We start from the raw sequence: 22,245 nt of genomic DNA on the forward strand, positions 1-22,245 counted from the left end.
TGTTTCTTCCTGATACTTTAAATATATTTTTATTGATTTCAGAGAGGAAGGGGGAGAGAGAGAGAAACATCAATGATAAGAGAGAATCACTGATTGGCTGCCTCCTGCACACCCCACACTGGGGATCGAGCCCACAATCCAGGCATGTGCCCTGACCGGAAATAGAACCCTGACCTCCTGGTTCATAGGTTGATGCTCAACCACTGAGCCATGCTGGCCGGGCAGCTGTTGTCATTTTTAATTTGGCAATCTAAGAAAAAAGGGACCAGTGCCCCTGACTAGTCAGGGATTGCACGTTTTAAAAACTTGTGGCACTGGTACATCTACACAATGGAATACTATGCTGCTATAAAAAAGAAGGAACTTTTACCATTTGCAACAGCATGGATGGAACTGGAGAGCATTATGCTAAGCGAAATAAGCCAGTTGGAGAAAGATAAATATCACATGATCTCACTCATATGTGGGATATAATGATCAACATAATTTTTTTTAAATATATTTTATTGATATTTCACAGAAAGGAAGGGAGAGGGATAGAAAGCTAGAAACATCGATGAGAGAGAAACATCGATCAGCTGCCTCCTGCACACCTCCCACTGAGGATGTGCCCGCAGCCAAGGTACATGCCCTTTGACCGGAATCGAACCCGGGACCTTTCAGTCCGCAGGCCGACGCTCTATCCATTGAGCCAAACCGGTTTCGGCGATCAACATAATTTGATGAACAAGAATAGATCCAGAGACAAATGGTAGGGGAGTGGGGGTTAGAGATCAACCAAAGGACTTGTATGCATACATATTAGCATAACCAATGGACACAGATACAGGGGCGGTGGAGGCTTGCCCAGGGTGAGAATGGCTGGGGGTGGGGGTGGGGGTCAAGCGGAGAAAAAGGAGACACGTGTAAAACTTTAGACAATAAATTAAAAACAAACAAACAAACTTGTGGCACTGGTTGAAAATCGCTGGTCTAAGCTGATCTGAGCACATTTTTTTCTGATGAAGTTAACTGGCCCAGGGGTGGACTTGATGACCTTCCTCGGCCCAGTCAGACTGAAGGGAAGGGCTTGTCCTCCATGTTCTGGGAAGAGGTTTGCCCTCTGGCTTTCACACTGGACACAAGCAAGGAGACCCATTGCTCTGGCAGCCATATTAGAGGTGTGAATAAGATGGCCAGAGGAAAAAGGACACGTGAAAGGATGGCTTGTTGATGACACCACTAAATCAAAAAACCCCGTGGCCTGGACTTCTTGGTTTGTGAGGTAACACATTTTTGGTTAAGCCAGCTTGAGTCAAGCCTCTGTATTTTGCAGCTACCATACCTGTATGCACTGATGGACTCCCTCAGTTTTCCATGGGTTATTTATTGAGGGTACTGTTGCATACTACTTCTGTGATTTTATTGTTTCATTGACACAGCACTTTATAAATATTTATTTGTTCCTACTCCTAGATGGATCTATAATTTAGAGGGATTATCTCCAAAAGAGAGTGCAGTACAGCAAGTCAAAACATGCCCAAAGTACTACAAAAAAAAAAGAGGTCAAAGCCATCTAAGATGTCCATGACCCTGTTGAAAGTACCTGTACTTCATAAGTTCTCTCATTTCCAGTTTTAGCCTGAGAGAGGGATCCATTCGAGTAATCTAAAATAGCAAACCATGATTTAAAAAAAATAAATAAATAATAATAAAAAAAAGCCAAAACCGGTTTGGCTCAGTGGATAGAGCGTCGGCCTGCGGACTGAAGGGTCTCAGGTTCGATTCCGGTCAAGGGCATGTACCTTGGTTGCGGGCACATCCCCAGTGGGAGGTGTGCAGGAGGCAGCTGATCGATGTTTCTCTCTCATCGATGTTTCTAGCTCTCTATTCCCTCTCCCTTCCTCTCTGTAAAAAATCAATAAAATATATTTAAAAAAAATAAAATAAAATAAAATAGCAAACCATGGTGTTTTTTTAAAAATAGAAATCCTTAGTGTTGCCTTTCTTCATTCTCTTTTTTGAGGGTGGAGGATTATATGTATGTGTGTTTTTCGTACTGACTCTTCATTGCTCATTCATATTGATAACCTCTAATTCATTTAAATAAAAAAAAAGACATTTTAAAAACCACGTGTGGCTCCTGGTAGAAAGAGCTTGCAAAACGAGACATAAGAGTTGCCTCACAGGAAGGAGACCAAGGTGCCCAACTCCCAAGGATTTTTTGCCACATATTTGAGGGATTGTTCAGAGAATCACCAGATAATTGAATAAGCATTCATGATTTGATTGTGCCCAGTACCAGCCCTGGTTCCACAGATTCAACCCCAGGGAAGAGTGGGAGCAGGGAGCTGTCCAAATCCAGCCCTCAGCTAAAGCAAACGATAATGGCTGGAAGCTTAAAATAGATGCAGAAAGGAGCACATTCGTGTGGCATAGAAGCAGGTCCGCACCTCTGACGTTTCTCAGTTTGGAAATGGCTTTGGTCATTTTTACTTGCTTCTCCATTGGACCGGAAAATACAGATGTTTACGAACATATTTACCACATCTGACGATGAAGTAATTTAGACCAGTCAACATAATTGTTCCACTGGGAAACAGGACTTCTACTTCAGTTCAGAAAATCCCTGACATCTGACGTAGGAGGATTTATAGGTTTAATGGAAATTGCTTTCTCCTGCTCTCCAGATTACATGCTGTGGGTTAGTATGTTTGTTGTTGTTGTGTTTTTGTGGGGGTTTTTTGTGTTTTTTTTTTTGCATGAGTAAATATGCTTCTAATAATGAACAGACCAATAATGTCTTAAAAGAGAAAAATAACAGTGTTCTCCTTTTTGCTGTTTCTTGAGAGAACTGCTTGGATTTGGCTGTCCAGAATATGAAAGCTGGCGTCTTCCTTTTGTGGTGGGGATGGGTTTGTGCAACTGAGAGCAGAGTGCACTGGCGAGGAGGAGAAAGCCAGGAGATGTCTAAGAAAGGCAGGTGAGTGGGCATCCTGGGGCAGAGGGCTTAGGGGGAAAGCTGACGATGTTGTCCTGGAACCTTTTCCAGCTTATGGCGCTGTCTGCGGATGCCTTTTCCTTCCTTTCCCTTTGTTCTCCTGCTTCCCTCCTCTTAGGAAGTTAGAATTATGTTTTATTTGTAAATGATGCCAGATCAGACACATCGCTATCATTGCATATTCTTAAATCGCTTATGAATTGTCGAGGTGAAAGATAAATTCTGGAAAAAAATAATACAGTATAGGCACATTTATAAGAAAAATATTAAAGGCAAGTTATTTGATATCTGCATTCTAAGTTGGAACAAATCTACAAATTTTCAACCACTGGGACCTCAAATTAGTGAGACTGATCCTATTAGTTCTAATTATTTCTGCTGGATTTGTGGGTCCTTTTATTTTTATTTTTTTAATATGTTTTATTGATTTTTTACAGAGAGGAAGGGAGAGGAATAGAGGGTTAGAAACATCGATGAGAGAGAAACACCGATCAGCTGCATCCTGCACACCTCCCACTGGGGATGTGCCTGCAACCAAGGTACATGCCCTTGACCGGAATCGAACTTGGGACCTTTCAGTCCGCAGGCCAACGCTCTATCCACTGAGCCAAACCAGTCAGGGCATGTGGGTCCTTTTAAAAATAATGTAAAAGAAAACAAAGCAGGTTTCTTCAAACTATAATGGCTAGAAGGATCATTAGATTGTCCTCTCCTGATAAATTGGGAGGGTGAGGGATGGAGCTGCCTGCAGACTGGCTTGCTTGCTTGTTGCCAACATGGTACGTGCCACCCTGGCCGTACCAGCCCGAGAGGAGGGAGCTTAGACAGAGCCGGCTGTCGCTTCCACACTCAGAGTCACTTAGGCAGCTCTGATGACAGCACTGGTATGTAAGTGCCTACCTGCACCCGTGCTTGCCCAACATCCATCGACCCATCAGGGCTTTTGGAGAAAACCTCCTCCAGCTCTCTCTCACTGAAGAGGAGCTAGAGGCAGTAAGGACATTCTTGACTCTTGGCTCCTTACCAGGCTTTGGTCCAAACTGAGCTTCAGTTGCCTTTATCTCTGGATGTGGAGATGAATAGGGGTGGGGAAAAAACTAATATAAAAGGAAGTCCAGCTTTTTGGAGTTTGGAGCTGGCGGGGGCTGGGTGTCTGGCTCCTCCGGGCCCCATTCTGGGTTTGAGAGAGCGCTGCCCACGTGGCTCCTGAACAGAGGGCTGTGGCTCACAGCACTTGTTACAGGCTGTTTTAGCAACATCACAACGCCGCCGGGAGCTGAACCAGCCAGTGGTCATGGCGAGTCCCGGGCACGGAGGGAGGTGGCTGTGCGCAAGCCATAAGCCCTGTTTCTGTCAGAGTTAGAAGTTGCTTGAGCAAACAGTGGAATGTGTGGAGCTGTGCAGCCATAGAGATTATCTGAATCAACTGTGCTCATGAGGATTCAAAGCAACAGCAGCAACAAACCCTATTGTTGGCATCAAAAACTTCTCAGCCTCTCTCCTAAGCCGGAGTTAGAGTGGCGACTTATTGGTAAACACCAATAATGAAGAAAAGTCCTGGAGAGCAAAACAGGTTGTCTTAAAAAAAATTATGAGAACTTTCATTTTTTTAATTATAAAAGACATACATGACAATTATTTAAATTTTGTTAAATGAGAAAAGAGTTTTAAAAACACAAAAATCATCCATAATCTCCAAACCCAGAAATACCTTAACATTTTTGTACATTTTTTCCCAGTATGTGTGTGTGTTTTTCTTACCTAAGTATATATTGTATATTAACTAGTGTGGGATTATTCTGGGCACGTAGTTTTGTAACCTTATTGTATTTAATATGACTTTACCAGCATGTTTACTTATTTAAAGTCCACTCAAATGGCTGCATATAACCCATAATATGCATAATAAGGCACCATCTACCACCGTTCAAGCAGTTTCCTCTATTTTATGGACATTTAGTTGCTTCCTTTGTTATTATAAATAGTCTGTAAGAACATCTTTGTACAAAAGAATGTTTGTCTACATATACAATTATTGAATTAGGATGGCCTCCTGGAAGTAAAGGGTCAAATGGCCTGAGAACATTGAAAGCTCCAGACTTATTTGGCAGAACTGCTTTCCAGAATGATGGACCCACCTTATGGACCCTCCACCAGCCAGGTTAAGTTTTCGTGTTATGTAACCTACACTTTTCAAGGGCTCACTTAATTTCACCCACGTCCTAAGCTCACAAGTTGGTGGCAATTTGTATCCAGGCTTCTTTTCATGATTTATACGAATAACATGGGAAGCAAGGTGAACTACATGCACAAAACGGGAATGTTGGGCCGTTGATTTAACATGTGGAACCTCAATTTTATTACTGTAAAAGGGGACTAAAACGTCTACCCCTTTACCGCTGTGTGAGGACTTGGTAATTTAACCTAAGTGTTGAAATTCAGTTGTATTAAAAATCTGTCTGCCACCTACTAGTTGCATGCTCTTGGATAAATTATTTAGCCAGGTTAACTATCAGGCCCCATTCCCAGGCCACCCAAATCAGAAACTCTGAGGCGGGTCCTGGACGTTGGTGTTTTAAAGCTCCTCAGTCATGTTTCTAAATCACTGTCTTGGACCTCCAGTTCATTTACCCAGAAAGCTGGGGAAAGGAAGAGAGGACACCCAGTAGCTTAAAAGAAGAATTAACATATCCCATCAAACCTGTCAAGATCAAGTCCGAATGTAAAAGGTTTTTTTATCGGGCTTAATTAGAATATGTGATCAACCTGTTTTCCCCGTTGGCAGCCCAGTTCTGAAACGAAGCCCTGACATCACCAAATCGCCACTGACAAAGTCAGAGCAGCTTCTGCGGATAGATGACCATGATTTCAGCATGAGGCCCGGCTTCGGAGGTATGAGACGTGCACTTTTGGGAATCGTCTTCTTTCTTTGGGTCCATCAGACTGTCTATGGGCAAAAGTCAAGCCAAGGGACCACCCAGCTCCGCTCTCCCTTTATCAGGTCTGCCTCGGTTGTGCTTGGTGGGCAAGGCACTGAGCCCCCAGCATCTTCTGAGCATCTGCCCTGTCTGGCCCTGCCCGGCCCTGCCTGGCCCCACCCAGGCTCTGCTGAACACACTCTCAGGAGGTGCCTGCTGGTCCATGGCCAGGCCGAGCTGTCCTCAGGCCACTGCTCCTGGCAAGGATGGCTCAGGGTGGGTGAAGCCAGCAGCTGGCTGTGGGAAGGGCATGGGGAGACAGGACAGCTGCAGCCTAAAGCTGCCTCCGGAAATGCTCTGAATAACAACCTTGAGCTAAATTTGTTCTCATCTGGGAGCTGGCAGACAGAACCCTGGGTACATATCTGAGGATAGAGGGTGGACTGCTGGGTTTAATTAAATGAAAATAGCTTGAGAAAAATAATCATTTAGTGTAGAGGGATGCCAAAGCCCTTTGAAGCTTAGCCTGCAGCTGCCAGATTTCAGCCCTCTTAGTGTCAAATAGGATTTCGTCCTTATGGGGCGTTTTTCCTAGAAAAAAAATACTTATTTTAGAAATCATTCTCATGCCTTTTATGTTTTCCAGTACTTTCACCCAAAGAATAAACAGGTTCTAGAAGGGAGTTGCTATTCAGTCCATAATCTGCTGCTGTTGGATTCAAACCTACCTTTTCACATGATGATCCAAGTGTGCTCTGTGCCTGCCCCACGTGCCTGAAAGCAGGGAGGAAAGGGGGCAGCAATCCACTCCCTTTAGAACATTTTCTTTTTTCACCCTTTATAAATATTAAGTTTTCATGACCTAGAAATGCAAAAAAAAAAAAAAAAAATCTAATGGTTTCAAGGACACCTGGTGTATCACCCCCCACCCACCCCCCACCCCCCGCCCCCAAGCTACTCCATCACGTGGCCAAGATGCAGATCTGTGGGCTTGGCAAATCCTCTGAGTATGACTTTGGTTCTGGGTGCCTATTTACCAAGCAATGCCTTTCTCATGGCCTGACAGAGGCATTGGCTTCCACGTTGAAAGAGGGAGCAGAATCAGGAGGAAGATATAAAAAATAAAGTGGATGACCTCATGCTAAGGAGTAACTCCTCAGGACAGGCCTGGTTCTGATCAGCTTTGACCTCGGTCTTCATTGTACCTTTACACGAACATGTGTAACCAACCAGGGATGTGGCATATTAACGTCCTTGTTTCAGGATGGTTAAGACCAATATATATTTTTTAACTTTTGCTGGAATATTCCAGGGAGCCAGCTCATGATTCCATTCTTTGATCTCTGATTTGACTTCAGCGTGGCATGTAGGAACAACCAGACCTTCAAATCTGACATACACTGAGGTTCCAGGGGAAATGCTCCTTATGCCTAAATTTTTCAAAGTAAAAGTTTAAGTTAACAGACTAAATGCTCTTGCCATTCCCTGTCCGCAGGTCCGGCCATTCCTGTTGGCGTGGACGTGCAGGTGGAAAGCTTGGACAGCATCTCAGAAGTCGATATGGTAAGTGCTTTTCTTTGCAGCCAAGGGAATCCGTGCAGGGCCCGTGCTGGGCCAGAGCTCCGCCCCGGCGGTGGGCATTCCCGCACTCATGGCACAGAGGGCTCAGGGAGGGTAAGACACTTACCAAAAGCCACCCAAGTGGTCTGAAGCAGAGCCAGATGACAGAGTTCATCTTCGTCCTCATGGGCCCGGCTCCTGGCATCGGGAAGTGTTCTCTGGGCAAAGGCTCTGGCACATAAACAGCAGGCCTCAGGCTGCCGCTGCCAAGTGGCCAGGCACCTCCCACCGCTGCGGATTCTGTCTGGCTGCAGAAACGCAGAAGCAGAGTGTCCCTTTTTGTCATTTTTGGGTTTAGATTTTTAAAACTGAACAGTCTAGAGCTCCTTGACTTACAGAACTTTTGAGGGCCTTGTCTTAGTTTGGGTTCCCCAAAAAGCAGACATGAGACAGCATTTTAGCACAAGGAGTTTATTTGGGAGGTGATTCCAGGTAACATGAGAAGAGAGTGGGAAGGTGGGACAGGGAAGGGAATGAAGCAAAAAGGGCAGTGCCATCAAATCGCTTACTACTGGGGTGTGAAACGCCGTCCCACTGGGGTACTCTGGGAGTCAGCACAGAACACACTTCAGGGTTGTCCCAACTGGGTGTTCAGAGCGCTGGGGCACTTATCCATCCCCCTCAGCCCCCAACCCCACTCTCTGGTTGAGGGCTGCTTCCAGAGGCATTCAGTCTCCTGCTTGCCCTGTGTGTATGCCCGGGAGCCCTCTGGCAGTGGGCACGGTGCTGGCAGCTCCGTTTCATTCCCAGCCAGGTGATGGGTCCACAGGGGTAGAGAATGTCTTGCTGACAACCAGTGGGTTCAGTGTGTGGGGTTCCTCTCTCTGCCCTCTGCCCCAGGACTTCACCATGACCCTCTACCTGAGGCACTATTGGAAGGACGAGAGGTTGTCCTTCCCCAGCACCAACAACCTCAGCATGACGTTTGACGGGCGGCTGGTGAAGAAGATCTGGGTCCCCGACATGTTTTTTGTGCACTCCAAGCGCTCCTTCATCCACGACACCACCACGGAAAACGTCATGCTGCGGGTCCAGCCTGATGGGAAAGTGCTCTACAGCCTCCGGTAAGGCCTGACTCCACCCGCCCTCTGGGCCCTTCACCTGTGGAGTTGGTGTGGTTTTTCATACCTCAAACTTGGGAAGAAAGGCAAGTCATTTGTCTTAACCAAGAAAGTCATTGGTTCTACAACAGGTACTTTGCTTTTTGGCCTTGAATAGCTGGCCTTTAACTTTTCAGGAGCTGTCAACTTTTCAACATCAAGGAAAATTGACTCTTACACATGAGTAAAGAATTACTCAGTCCTGAAAATACACTTGGGGAAATGCCTCAAGCTGATAGTTATGATTTATGTTCTACCCTGTCTGTTACATTTCAATGGAAAACCTTTACTATAATAAAAGTTTTATTTTTCTAGTGGGAGTCAGAGAAATAAATAATGCATTCTTTTCAAAGACTCCCCTCCTTCAGCTCTCTGATCCCCTTAAACTCCCCCACCACCTTTTTTGCATGTAATGGTGATAGCCATAACACACGGTTAGGTTTAATCTGCTTTCTTTAGACACTTTCTTAAGTCTAAATAGTCAGCAAAGCAATAAATCAAGCCCTGATTTGCAGAATTTGCCGGTTTCTGTAGTGTAGATATGCCCATCCTGGCTGATTTCAAGCTATCTGATGTCACTGAATGCAGTGTTGGGAAGAAATGGGTGGTAGCTCATCTTTAGATAGTATTTCCACCATATAAATGCAGTATAGTAGATGTAGGTAATTTCAGGAGTATAGATAATGGGAAATAATTCAGAAGTGATGAGTTTTGAATATTTATTACATTATTTTTAGTGCTTAACTTATTTAATTTTAAATTTATATAATTTAATTTTAATAATGGTTATGATTAACAAGCAGCTTGCAAACCTCCTAAAAATCCAGCCATCGGCTCTCATGAGCCGCTAGATGTCTGATTCAGCATATCATTGGATGTGACAGCACGAGGCAGAACAGAGGGAACAGAGCAGGGAAGACCTGTGCGTTCAGAATCAAAGTTGTCAGTGAGCCTCCTTGTGACTAAAAACAGATGATTTGATGTTTTTATTGCAAATAAAATCATGAGTTTGTTTGATTTAAAAGGGGAAAAAAAAGAGGCCTAAGTTTCTAAACACTACCATTTTGAGATTTATTTGGGGAAAAACATAGAGTAGCTGGATATTGTCAACTCTGTCAGCAATAGGTTAACTCCTAAAATATGCTCTAATATGAGATCTTCCAACTTCATCTTTTCATTGGTTAATTAACAGAATAAATTTGTATTAAGAGCATTCTGGGTGCCAGGGTGTTGTTGGGAAGAGTTAAGTGTATGTGGACCAGAATGTGGGTGGGTGCACCGTGACTTGATGCTTCTCCACTTGTAACCCACACACTGAACAAGCACAGTCTGTGGTGTAATCTAACCCATGTCTGTTTTTCTACAACTTCTACACAGCCCATTTTCTGTTATTGGAGAAAAAATGGTATGTTGAATACCAGCCATATTCGTCATGTCCTGCCATAAGATGGGAGAGCTTTCTTCTATGACTGATGATCTACTTGTTTATTCTTTGATTCAGAAGCCTGTTTTCCTGTGTAAATTACAGAACAAAACCATTATATGCATGCATGTTGGTACACTAAGATCTTTCAATGTTTTTTCATTATATAGTCTCCATGGGCTTATGCACTAAAAACATCTATATCCATTAGTAGACATTATTATCAATATAAAAATATGAGCACTGTAAAAAAAAGTGCTGCATTTGGCAAATGGCATTGAGTGCTTCATTAATATTACTTCTGAAACATAGTACACAAGTATAATATCAATATAATAAACATCAACATATTGAATATCAATATATTGATATCAATATAATCAATAAAAGAACAAAAGAACTTGAATTTATCTCAAACCAGAGGAACAATACAGGCATACCTCAGAGATATTGCAGGTTCAATTCTAGACCACTGCAATAAAGCGAGTCATAATCTTTTTGCTGCTGGTGGGGGGCGGGTCTTGCCTTCAGTTTGTAAAAAGACACTTCTGTGAATCACAATAAAGTGAAGTACATTAAAATGAGGTATGCCTGTATATGTACGGTCTTATGGTTTCTTTTATATCACAGTTATATTGACTGAGACCATTGCTTCTTTAAAATGCATGAACGTGATAGGAGTTAGCAGAGGCATTCTGTTTGTCTCACATTGACACTGGGGTTAAACTTAAATACTTAAGAGTATGCTAAGGAGGGTATCAGTCATAAAGGCTCCATCTAAATCCTGATGCATTGCTTAGGAATTATAAGAAGGAGGCAATTCTACTGAAGGAAGCAGAGGCCTTTTCTGTTTGTTTTTGCATTGTGCACTTGTGTTTTGCATCCTCTGAGAACCCGGACGTTTTCTTCTTGTTTTCAGGGTTACAGTGACCGCAATGTGCAATATGGACTTCAGCCGATTTCCCCTGGACACCCAAACCTGCTCGCTTGAAATTGAAAGCTGTGAGTAGCCTCGTGCCAGCCGTTAGCATGTAGCTCCTCAGTAGTTCTGAACACCTCCAACTTTCAGCAGCAGGACAGTATGTGTTCCTCAGTCATCACTGTGCTTTTAAAGCGACTTTTAGATGGGAGCTAAGTCTAGGGTAATTTTTTAAAACCAGGAACAATTTGGGACTAAAACCTTCCATTCCCATAATTGACCTTTTTACTAGTAATGTCTATGGCAATAGTTTTCGGTTTTGTTCTGTGGAACCTGGAGGTTTCCCAGTGTCACTGCTTGGGAAGGGATGGAGGGGGCTCAGGAGATTCGGGTCTCCTGCCAAGTCCCCGGCTCAACACTCGTACACACACTCCATCCGAAGAGCTCATTTTTTATCTGTTTTATTGCTCTTCTAAATAATATTTTTTTAAAAAAATATATTTTATTGATATTTTACGGAGAGGAAGGGAGAGGGATAGAGAGCTAGAAACATCGATGAGAGAGAAACACCAATCAGCTGCCTCCTGCACACCTCCCACTGGGGATGTGCCCGCAACCAAGGTACATGCCCTTGACCGGAATCGAACCCGGGACCCTTCAGTCCGCAGGCTGACGCTCTATCCACTGAGCCAAACCGGTTTCAGCTAAATAAGATTTTATTGAAGAAAGAATTTCCTGGCAAAAGCAAGTCTAGCAACCATTGCCTGGGGGAATTGCCACTGTGAGCACAGGTGGTGGTTGAGGGTCTCAGGCAAAACCCAGGGCCTTCAGGAAGCTTGCACACATGGAAGTCCTAGAAAAGGAAAACAGCAGGCCCAGGGAAGGGCAAGGGGAGGCAGGGGCGAGGACTGGCCACTCACATCTCTAGTTCTCATTATACCTGTTCCATTTGCCAATCTCTGCCCAAATGCTTCCTCCGGTGGGCATTGCCTGGATTCCATAACTCCAACTTCTATACACCTTCCACACTAGCACACAACCACTGGCACTTCCCAGCTGGTCAAAGTCCTAATTGCCCCAGGGCACTTTTGTAAGCCAGCCTGGGCTTATGGTGTGGATCAGGGGTCCCCTGCTTCCATTAATCTAGCTGAGGAATGCAAGGATGTTGACCCCACACATAGCAGGGGCCAATGGACAGCTCTGCAGGGCACTGAATGTGGGAAAAGGGTGTAATAAAACCCAGGACCATGGTAGTGACTACCTACTGCATAGTAGCTTTACACCCGTCCTGTCATTTAATCCTCGAAAGATCCCAGGATCAGGGTTAATGTTCTCTCCATCCTACAAAGGAGGGACGAGACTTGCTGAGGACACGCTAAGAAGGACTAAGCTCGTGGGCTCCGGAAGCTTTTTTTCCCCAGTACACCCAGGCATCTCCGTCTGGAATGTAGCTTCTTCCAGGCTGTATCAGTCAGGGTTCCACCAGAGAAGAAGAGCCATAGGAGATTCATGGTCAGAGACTTAATGCAAGGAATTGGTTTACACGGGCCTGTGGGCTGGCGAGGCAAGTCCAACATCCTGCCCGTCAGGAAGGGCAGGCTTGGCGCTCTGGGCAGGATCAGACCCTGCTGTCCATACGTGGAATTTCTTTTTCCCTGGGGGAACCTCAGGTCTGCTCTTAAGGCCTCTTGATTGGATCAGGCCCATCAGATTGCCCTGGATCATCTCCTTCACCTGAAGGGAACTGATTGTGAATGTCACCTCTGCAAAACATCTGCACAGTAACACCTAAGTATTTGATTGAATACCCAAGTCCTATAGCCTAGCCCAAGTGGGCACACAAAATGGACCATCACACAGGTTGAGGGTTAGAAATAGAATAAAAAAGAATAAGAAAATAGAGCACTGGGGGCCCTGCAAAGAACTGTTTACACATGAGCACACTGGGCTGGCATTTCTGGTTTTATCTTGTTCTGTCCAGGCCACAGGTAGGTTTGGAGTAAGCAATGGACTCACCAAAAGCGGGCCGGGGTTGGGGAATGGTAGTGCCAGTGGGAGTGATCCTCCCAGGAAATGCCTTTGATTTTACCCTGGGAAGGAACAACTGGAGGCCTACAGAACAGGGATGGGTTCTGCTCCCATCTCTTTCTGGGTCTTTTCTTCCTAGACTGCAACCCTTATCACTGACAGTGGTAAAGGCATTTGCCACCAAGGATGCATCCCGACACTTTGAAAGAAGAAAGGGCTAAATTACCTTGGTTTTGAAGGCTGAAAACCATATGCAATTCTGCCATTATTTAACCACTTGTGATCTACAGAAACAGCACTTTTGTTTGGCTTAATTGAATACATGGGAGGCTGAATTGCGGGGTGAACCCTTTTGCAAGAATTATGAGCTCTATGCCACAGAGCTGCATAGACAGGCGTGTCTTACCACTGCCACATGCTTCATGCTCTCTCTCTCCCATCTTTTCAGATGCTTATACAGAAGATGACCTGATGCTATACTGGAAAAAAGGCAATGACTCATTAAAGACAGATGAGCGGATCTCACTCTCCCAGTTCCTCATTCAAGAATTCCACACCACCACTAAGCTGGCCTTCTACAGCAGCACAGGTGGGCGTAGGGTGGGCTGAGGGTCTGGCGAGCACTAGCCTGACCGGGATGGGCCATTCTCTATTTTAAAAAAGGGTTCGAACTGGTTGTCAAGTGAGTAGATCCTGAGCCACTTGAATTAGACACCAAAGAAGGGAAAGCTAAATCAGATCTAGGGGGTGGTGAGCATTGGGTAGAGGTGATTTTTCTGACGTCAACAAAGCATCAAAAGTGAGAATCTAGAAAACATCAGTAATGACTGTTTAGCGTCAGGCAGCTCACCCTGATATGATTACCAAACCCCCTGTTCTCTGCAGGCAAGAAAAAGTCCAATTTCAGGTCCGTCATTTTCCATTCACATTCTCTCTGCTTCCGCCAGGCCCTCTGCGGGGCTCCGGTCTTAAGTGATCTTCTCTTAACTGTGCTGCTTGCACAGATCCTTCTTATGACCTTCCTGTGAGCCTCGGTGCAAGAACTACTGGTCATTTCCCTGTGGGCAACGTTGTTTCTTGAACCAAGGCTCTGGGCAGGCTTGCCACCTCCTGTTGCCTGAGGGTATGCTCTGTGGTCTTCCTTCTGGAATCTGAAGTTTACAGCTGAGGTCCCCTCTTTCCAGCTCTTGCCTCTTTCTTGGCTTCACCTTCCAGGATGATTTTGCTAGAATCTTTATGCAGTTTCCATTGCTAACACATAGCATGATTGACTACAGAGGGAAGTGCAACCTTTTAAGTCTTTCTGATGTAAACATAGGGCACCCTTTTACTTCCAACATATTATGGCAAGCTAGCACATCTTATCTTCTTTATATATCACCCATGAATCTTGGTTCTTCAGGGGCTCCCCATTCATTGAACCTTTAGCATTGTGAGATTCCCTTTTGTCTTAGTCTATTCGGGCTGCTCTAACAAATACCACAGATTGGGTGGCTCCTAAATAACAGAAATTATTTCCCATGGTTCTGAGACCTGGAGAGTCCAAGATCAAAGTGCTGGCAGATCTGGTGTCTGATGAAAGCCCACTTCCTAGTTCGTGGACAGCCCCCTTATCGTTGTGTCCTCACAGACTCTCTGTGGTCTCTTTTGTAAGGCACTAATCCCATTCATGAGGGCTCCACCTTCATAACCTAATCACCTCCCAAAGGTCCCTCCTCACCAGACCATCACATTGGGCATTAGGTTTCAACCTATGGATTTTGGGGGTGGGGGGAGGGGCACAAAACATTCCGTCTACAGCACCTCTACAGTCACTTTCTGGAATTGTTATAATTATAAACACTGCATTAAACTTGCCAATTGGACGCCAAGTTTTCCAATTAATGTTGCCAAGTCCCCATTTTATTTCCAGTCCTTGTTATCTCAAGCTTATCCTGCCTTTTCCTTTCATTGTTCTCCCATTCCTCTCAACTCCTCCATGCATTTTTTCCCTTGTAAAGAACACAAAGGCCAAGCTGAAGCATGACTGGACCTGTGATTGTTCACTGTGTTCCTAAAGGCGATGCTGAGTTTAGCTTGAGGTTCTAACTTAAAACACATTTTCATACATAAACAATCCAAAGGGGGTTGTTTAAATCTATGCCTCTCAAACTTTAATGTGTGTATGAATCACATGGGGAATATTATTAAGAGAAAATTCTGATTCAGTAAATCTGGAGTGGGGATTGAGAGTCTACATTTCTAAGCTCTTAGGTGATGGTGATGGTGATGCTGCTGGGTCCTGTCCATAGTGTGTAACAAGAGCTTTAAATGACCTTCTCAAGGGGTTCCCTTTGTGTATAGAACAGGGGTCAAAGATTTCTTCAGATGGAATCATCCGTGTGGTATGGGTAACATATAATCACTCCGTTCCATGGTTTTTCTCACCTCCACTTTGAAAAGGTATGGCAAGGTTCCAGTGGAGTGTCTAAGACATTGATGATTCCCTGAATAAAATTTGATTTATGAAGGAGTTGAATAGCTATGGTGTGTGCTGTGTTTTCTTCCTGTTTCCCCCAGGCTGGTACAACCGTCTGTACATTAACTTCACGTTGCGTCGCCACATCTTCTTTTTCTTGCTCCAAACTTATTTCCCTGCCACCCTGATGGTCATGCTGTCCTGGGTGTCCTTCTGGATCGACCGCAGAGCTGTGCCTGCCAGAGTCCCCTTAGGTAAGGAATATTTCAAGTGCACATCCCAAGCATCTGAAAACAAATAATGCCTTCCAGATAAAACCCTTCATTTCCAAGTGGTCCTAAACCACTATTTGGCATTATAACTTGGAAACACTGCAAGTTCTTTATTCACAGGTAAAGTACCATTATTAAAAATCCAGGTAGAAAAACTGTTTTCAGGCCCCCTCCGCCCCCCGGTGCCATGCAAACATTCCAACTTCAGTCTTGTCTGAGCCTCGCTTTAGGGTGGGTGATCTCAGTCTGTGGGTGCTTTCTCTGCCCACTTGCAAAAGGAAATCACATTCTATAACAGGTTTTCTCAAAAGAGGCCCAAGGAATCTGTGTGACAGAATCTCCAATGGAAATTTTAAAAAAGAAGAATCGTGCATATCATTTATATGTACAGAATTAGAATCCAGAGAGAGGACCAGGAACCTGCATTTTGAACAAGTTCTCCCACTAATTATTATGCGTACTCAAGTCTGAGAACCTCTATTCTATGAGCATTCCATTTATAGCAATTTGCCACCAACTCTCATCCCCATTTTAAATATTGCACTGACTAGCCCTAGCCAGGGTGGTTCAGTCGGTTGGGGGTAGTCCATGCACCAAAAGGTTGCTGGTTCCATTTCCGGTCAGGGCACATGCCCGGGTTGTGGGCTCGATCCCTGGTAGGGGGCGTGCAGGAGGCAGCAATTGTTGTCTCTCACCTTGATGTTTCTCTCTCTCCCTCCCTCTCCCTTCTTCTCTCTCTAAAAATCAATAAAATTATTTAAAATAAATAAATATTGCACCCACTCAATCACACACTACTAGTATTATTGCTTAGACAGTTCAGGGGCTTCAAGGGAGAGGGTGATCCACCAGGTTTTAGTGAAGCTGGGTTGGAGCTGGCCCTTAAAAGGACCCCAATCCCCTGTGATTCAGTGTTTGCAAACGTTCTGAGCTTAATTTGAAATCCCGAGCGAATTTCCACTGACAGACGCCCTGTCCTTTAACAGTTGTTCTGTTGCTTAAACAGTTACTGTGAGAAAAAAATATATATACATTCTAATTTTAAATACCTGTCTCCTTTAAATGAGGTTAACATCATCACCTTTGATGAAATGGACATTGCTGAATAGGCAGGCAGGCCCACCCGGGGGAGAGTTGGTGGTGGGGGTGGGGGGGGGTGTCTGCCAGAGGCGTCCTGATAGTTGATGATACAGGCCTGGAACTACAAGACTAGACCACAGCAACAAGGACACAAAAAATCAAATAAACCCGTGTACTTGTTTCCTTCTTTAGAGAAGTAGTTACAAGAAACATTTATGTAATTTTTGTTTTAACAGTGGAATGGAAATAAATGTCTTGCTGCCAAAATGTCTGGGGTTCTTAGCAACAGGAGAAGGTGATACAGGTGCTAGGATGAATAAGCAGGTATACAAAGTGGGGAAGGGTGATCTTGATGGGAGGAGGAACTGGAGAGCTTCATAAAAGCTAAATCTTGAAGGATGAGTAAGTGTTAGACAGAGGGGCAGGGATGTAGACATTTGAGGCCGAAGGATCAGGAGGGACAAAGAACAGAGGTGTGAAGCCCTCTGGTATGTTTGGTGAAAGACAAGCAGGTGCTTATTTCTCACTCTGTTTGCAGGTATTACCACGGTGCTGACCATGTCCACCATCATCACGGGCGTGAACGCCTCCATGCCCCGCGTCTCCTACATCAAGGCCGTGGACATCTACCTCTGGGTCAGCTTTGTGTTCGTGTTCCTCTCGGTGCTGGAGTACGCGGCCGTCAACTACCTGACCACCGTGCAGGAGCGGAAGGAGCGGAAGCTGCGGGAGAAGGTGACTTTCCCATGAGCTAAAGTGTCTGCTCAGGCATGCAGCCTGGTCTAGCTCTGGACCTTGGACCCTGGGCAGGTCAGACGTCCTCTGTACAATGGGGCTGACGTACCTTCTTCCACCTTCAGCAAACAAAACACCATGCTGAAGCAGTGTGCAATTCACTCTGGGCTACATCCCTCACGCATTCAAACACTTACTTAGCACCTACCATATACCAGGAGCTGCTAAGCCAAATTAACTAAGACATTGGTCCCTTTAATTTTGGTGGTTTTCATAGTGATAAAAATAAATGACAATTCAGCATGGTGGAACAAATTATTTAATGGTGCAGAGGTGTAATTAAAGAAGTTTTCAGGGAAGCATATATGCTATTCTAAGGAATTTTTCTTCATATGTGATCTCAAACACCTCACATCATTTTCCAGGTTATTTTCCCTCCCACCTGATTTTTCTTTCTTCCTCCTGCCTGCAGCTCAATGGTTATCTCTTACAGAAAACTCTAACTATACTGTATAGTAGCAAACTATTGCCACAATGCCACACTTATCAAATTCCTCCTCCCACCCCCCTCTCTCTCTCAGGAGTGTTATCTGTAAACATTTGTATCTGGGCTGCTAGCAGTTAATGGTCTGGTGGAGAACAGGGCGGTTCTCTGGCCATGAACATTCTTCTTGGTCTCTGGTATGACATGAAGTTTCCTAAGAGCTGATTTGTAGACTTTAGTTAAACAAATAACCTGCTATTTTAGAATGTTCGCTGTGCCACCACCATTGTTTTCCCACCTCCCACCCCAACTGGGAATAAAAGAAACTAGAATAGGGCCACCCTCTCCACCATGCAGTTTCTCCTAAGAAGGGCTTCTGAGAGAGGAAGCTGAGCTCACATCCCAATGTGTGTTTGCTGTGTTCGCAGTTTCCCTGCACCTGTGGACTACCTCAGCCACGCGCTGTCATGCTGGATAGCAGCTATAGCGATGTGGAGGTGAATGACCTGGGCAACTACACGCCAGAGAACGGCGAGAAGCCAGACAGGATGATGGTGCAGCTCACACTGGCCACTGAGAGGAGCTCCCCGCAGAGGAAAAGTCAGAGGAGCAGCTACGTGAGCATGAGGATCGACACCCACGCCATTGATAAATACTCCAGGATCATTTTCCCAGCAGCGTACATTTTATTCAATTTAATATACTGGTCAATTTTCTCATAGATGCCTGTAATTCTATAAATTTCACGTTCTTTTGTGTGTACTACAGAAATATCTGTATAAAAAGTAAGGTTATGGAAAAAAAAGTTCCCAGTATCTACCCTTTTCCAAAACTACCTTGACAAGAGACTTCCTGGTTTAATTTCCCTTATGAACCATCTACTGTACACACAGAATGATGCTAGGTGCTGCATAAATACAATACCCATAGCAACTGAAGAGTTCTTACTGGAATCTCCTGGAAATACAGACAGGCTTGTGGGCACACTGTAGTTCAACCTCTTTTAGACCCTGAACGCTTATTCATAGGAATGATTTCCTTTGTATTGCATTCTTTGGACGAGGTGCACTTGGACTACACCTAAAGTTCATTTGTATGAACATACATGCACCTAAAAGTCCCCACGCTGACCAAAATTCATGCTTCAGTTTATAGCCTATTACCTATTTTTAGTGTATTGCCTCATGTTTATTGTACTACAAGGCAATAATGATATTCCTATTTGCATTTACATCTCGTGGATCATGAAGTTTCACCTCTTCGTGAGAAAAGCTCTTTAGATGGTGCAATTGCTTTGATTTTGGTAGGAATTTCCCTGGTCGGGGTACTTTGAGGATAAGGGGCATGCATGGCATTTTGTCAGTTTTGTGGTAGCGATAACTAGCCCCACAAACTTGTGTTTAAGTGTTCCCTGCCTTATAATTACTGCTTCATGTATCTCCACCATGGAGCATGTCCTAGTTCAAAGTCCTTCCTCGGTAGTATCTTTACTGAGGAACTTGGGAATAGACTGATTTTTCCCCCTGTATAAACACTTTAAGAAAATGCATAGTTTGGGACTACCTGTAACTTATTAGGATGAGAAATACATGGTTTCTGAAGAGAAAAAGAACACCAAAAAGCAAAAGAAATGGGAAGACATCACTGGACATCTGCATTCAGACTCAATGAATACCAGCATTTCCTCTGAACCAGAAAACAACCGCCACTAATGTCAGGGCATGGGACAAAGGAGAGGGTTCTAATTTGACGTATCATTTTAAACAAATAGTTACTAATATATATCTATAGGATCAACCCCCATCAAACTTATCCAAACAGCATTTGTTTGAAACTCACTTTAATAAAGTGAATGCTATACATAGTAATGTAATTTTCATTCCAAGTTAATTTGACTAATCATTTATATTAAATAATATTGTGGTATTTTTCATATACAGGAAGGGCTATATACTTTATTCCCATCTGGAAAAAACCCCACAGCCCTGGCCTATGTTGCTCAGTGGTTAGAGTATCGGCCCATGCACCAAAGGGCCCTGGGTTCGATTCCCGGTCAAGGGCAGGTACCTGGGTTGCAGATTCAATCCCTGGGGATCCTCGGCCCAGTAGGGGCATATGTGGGAGGCAACCAATTGATGTGTCTCTCTCACATCAATGTTTCTCTCCCTTCCTTTCACTCTCTAAACATAAATGGAAAAAACAGCCTCAGGTAAGGATTAACAAAAACCATACACACACCAAAACGTATTTGTACAAATCCTAAGGCAATTTCCCATTTTCCCCAATAAAAGCTCATCAAAAAAAGTTTTTTGACACTCGGGTAAATAAACTTAAAGCGATATAAAAAATAGTTAATTGTTAACTATAATATTAAATTTTATTTTTAAAACATTACTTTTTTATGCTTATTTTATGAGACAATTTCAATCTAACTCTTCACAGACTTCTTTGCCAAGGGCTTTTTCCTTACGACCAAGGCCACCTTAAATCATCTAGCTGCTAGAATGTAGCAGGTTCCCAGGGTACTTCATCTGAACATCCACCTGCCTCGTTTGGGAAATTCCACCATTTGAACCAGCATATAGGATGCTGTACTCGTCTGCGGGAACTACTAAAGCAAAGTACCATAGAGTGGGTTTGTCATGTGAAACCTACTCACCCATATTGGAAGGTCCAATACTCTGAGCAGTGTATTTGTGAATGGAGCCCCTTGAAGAGCTCTGTGATTGCTCTTCTCTGCAGGCCACACGCTATAGTGGGAACTGCAGTGACCCAACTGGAAAACCTGAATGCTATGGCAGCAATTGGATCCCGGGTGGCAGGGGCCAAGTGGTGGCACTCAGTGGCCAAAGTTTACCACAGTGGACAGCAGGGTCAAAGCAGCAATCAGGATAGTGGAACGCACACAGATCTATGGCATTCATTTGTTACTCATGGTTTTGCCAGAAATGAAATAGGAAGTCTGCTAAATTCTTTTGTGATCTGTATGAACCTAGCAGTTGTAGGTCAAATGAACAAAAATCTAACTCAGATAATAAAAACAGAATCACAGCCCCTTAATAAAGTCTCAGATTTGAGCCAACTTATAGCCTCAGAAGCCCTTGAATAAAAGGAAGGCTGGGATGCCTTGAACTGATATTTTTTTCTAGTTTATATTTTCAGGTTCTAAGACCATTAAAACATCAGTTTTTAAGCAAAAGGACTTAATTGTTCTTTAAAATTATCATTATATGAATAACATTTATAATTTAAAAGCACACCAACATCTGTGATAACGATATATTAATGATCATAGTATATTTGGGTGACTGTGTTTTATCTTCGTATATTTGCATTATAGATGTGATGTTGGAAAAAAACACATGACAATTGCTATTAGATGAACATTTATTAACATTCTACTTTTGAAAACATACTTTAATACGTATTAAGATGTTTTTTTAAAACTACTGTCATCTGATGGTAGTAGACAGTGATTGCTTACTTGAAAATATTAACTTTGTACATATCAAAATACGCCACCCTCATCTATAAAATTAGATTACAAAATACTTAGAGTATGTTGAAACTAAAAAAACAGTCTGAAAATTTTAAGAGGCAAGCTAAATATTAGCTATCCTCGATCTTATTATATGACACATAGCAACTTAGTTATTCATAGTACCACATGCTTGTTTTTTTTATACATGCCTCCTATTCAGGCCTGCTTTTAAAATTAAGTCACTACATGGAGAGATTGAGGGGGGAAAAAAGGGAGAGAGATTGCCCGGCCAGCATGGCTCAGTGGTTGAATGTCGACCTATGAGCCAGGAGGTCACGATTTGATATGTGTCAGGGCACATGCCCGGGTTGTGGGCTCCAATCCCCAGTGTGGGGTGTGCAGGAGGCAGCCGATCAATGATTCTCTCTCATCATTGATATTTCTCTCTTTCTCCCTTCCAGTCTGAAATCAATAAAAATATATGTAACAGAAAAAGGGGAAATAACTCATGGACATGGACAACAGTGTGGTGATTGCGGGGCAGAGGGGAAGAAGGTGGGTAGAGGTGGAAAAGGGCACAGAGGGGATAAATGGTGATGGAAAAAATAAATAAAATTAAGTCAGTAAAGAGAAAATATTTTCGATCTGTAATTAAATTTAGATTAATTTGAATTATACCTTTTTTAAAAACATGACTTTATTGATTTTTAGACAGAGAGGAAGGGAGAGGGGAAGACACGGAGAAAC

The 22,245-nt window shown here is 43.7% G+C and overlaps 1 protein-coding gene across 3 annotated transcripts; it reads left to right on the plus strand.

The window, feature by feature from the left end:
• The first annotated feature begins 2,362 nt into the window (after positions 1-2,362).
• On the plus strand, positions 2,363-19,887 carry GABRR1 (gamma-aminobutyric acid type A receptor subunit rho1). Of its 3 annotated transcripts, XM_080667025.1 has the most exons (12): positions 2,363-2,683; positions 2,830-2,962; positions 3,418-3,519; positions 5,025-5,141; positions 5,766-5,872; positions 7,394-7,461; positions 8,359-8,582; positions 10,961-11,043; positions 13,437-13,577; positions 15,548-15,700; positions 17,337-17,533; positions 18,446-19,887. In XM_080667025.1, exons 4-12 carry the CDS (start codon positions 5,122-5,124, stop codon positions 18,737-18,739), a joined length of 1,287 nt encoding a protein of 428 aa, XP_080523151.1. In that variant the 5' UTR covers positions 2,363-2,683; positions 2,830-2,962; positions 3,418-3,519; positions 5,025-5,121; the 3' UTR covers positions 18,740-19,887. The 3 variants fall into 3 exon arrangements, with proteins under 3 accessions (XP_080523151.1, XP_080523150.1, XP_080523152.1); XM_080667024.1 differs by lacking the exon at positions 3,418-3,519 and having other exon boundaries at positions 2,366-2,683; positions 18,446-19,883; XM_080667026.1 differs by lacking the exons at positions 3,418-3,519; positions 5,025-5,141 and having other exon boundaries at positions 2,390-2,683; positions 18,446-19,883.
• The last annotated feature ends 2,358 nt before the right edge of the window (positions 19,888-22,245 follow it).

The sequence above is a fragment of the Plecotus auritus genome (genome assembly GCF_963455305.1).
Source record: "Plecotus auritus genome assembly, chromosome: 4".
NCBI classification, from domain to species: Eukaryota; Metazoa; Chordata; class Mammalia; order Chiroptera; family Vespertilionidae; genus Plecotus; species Plecotus auritus.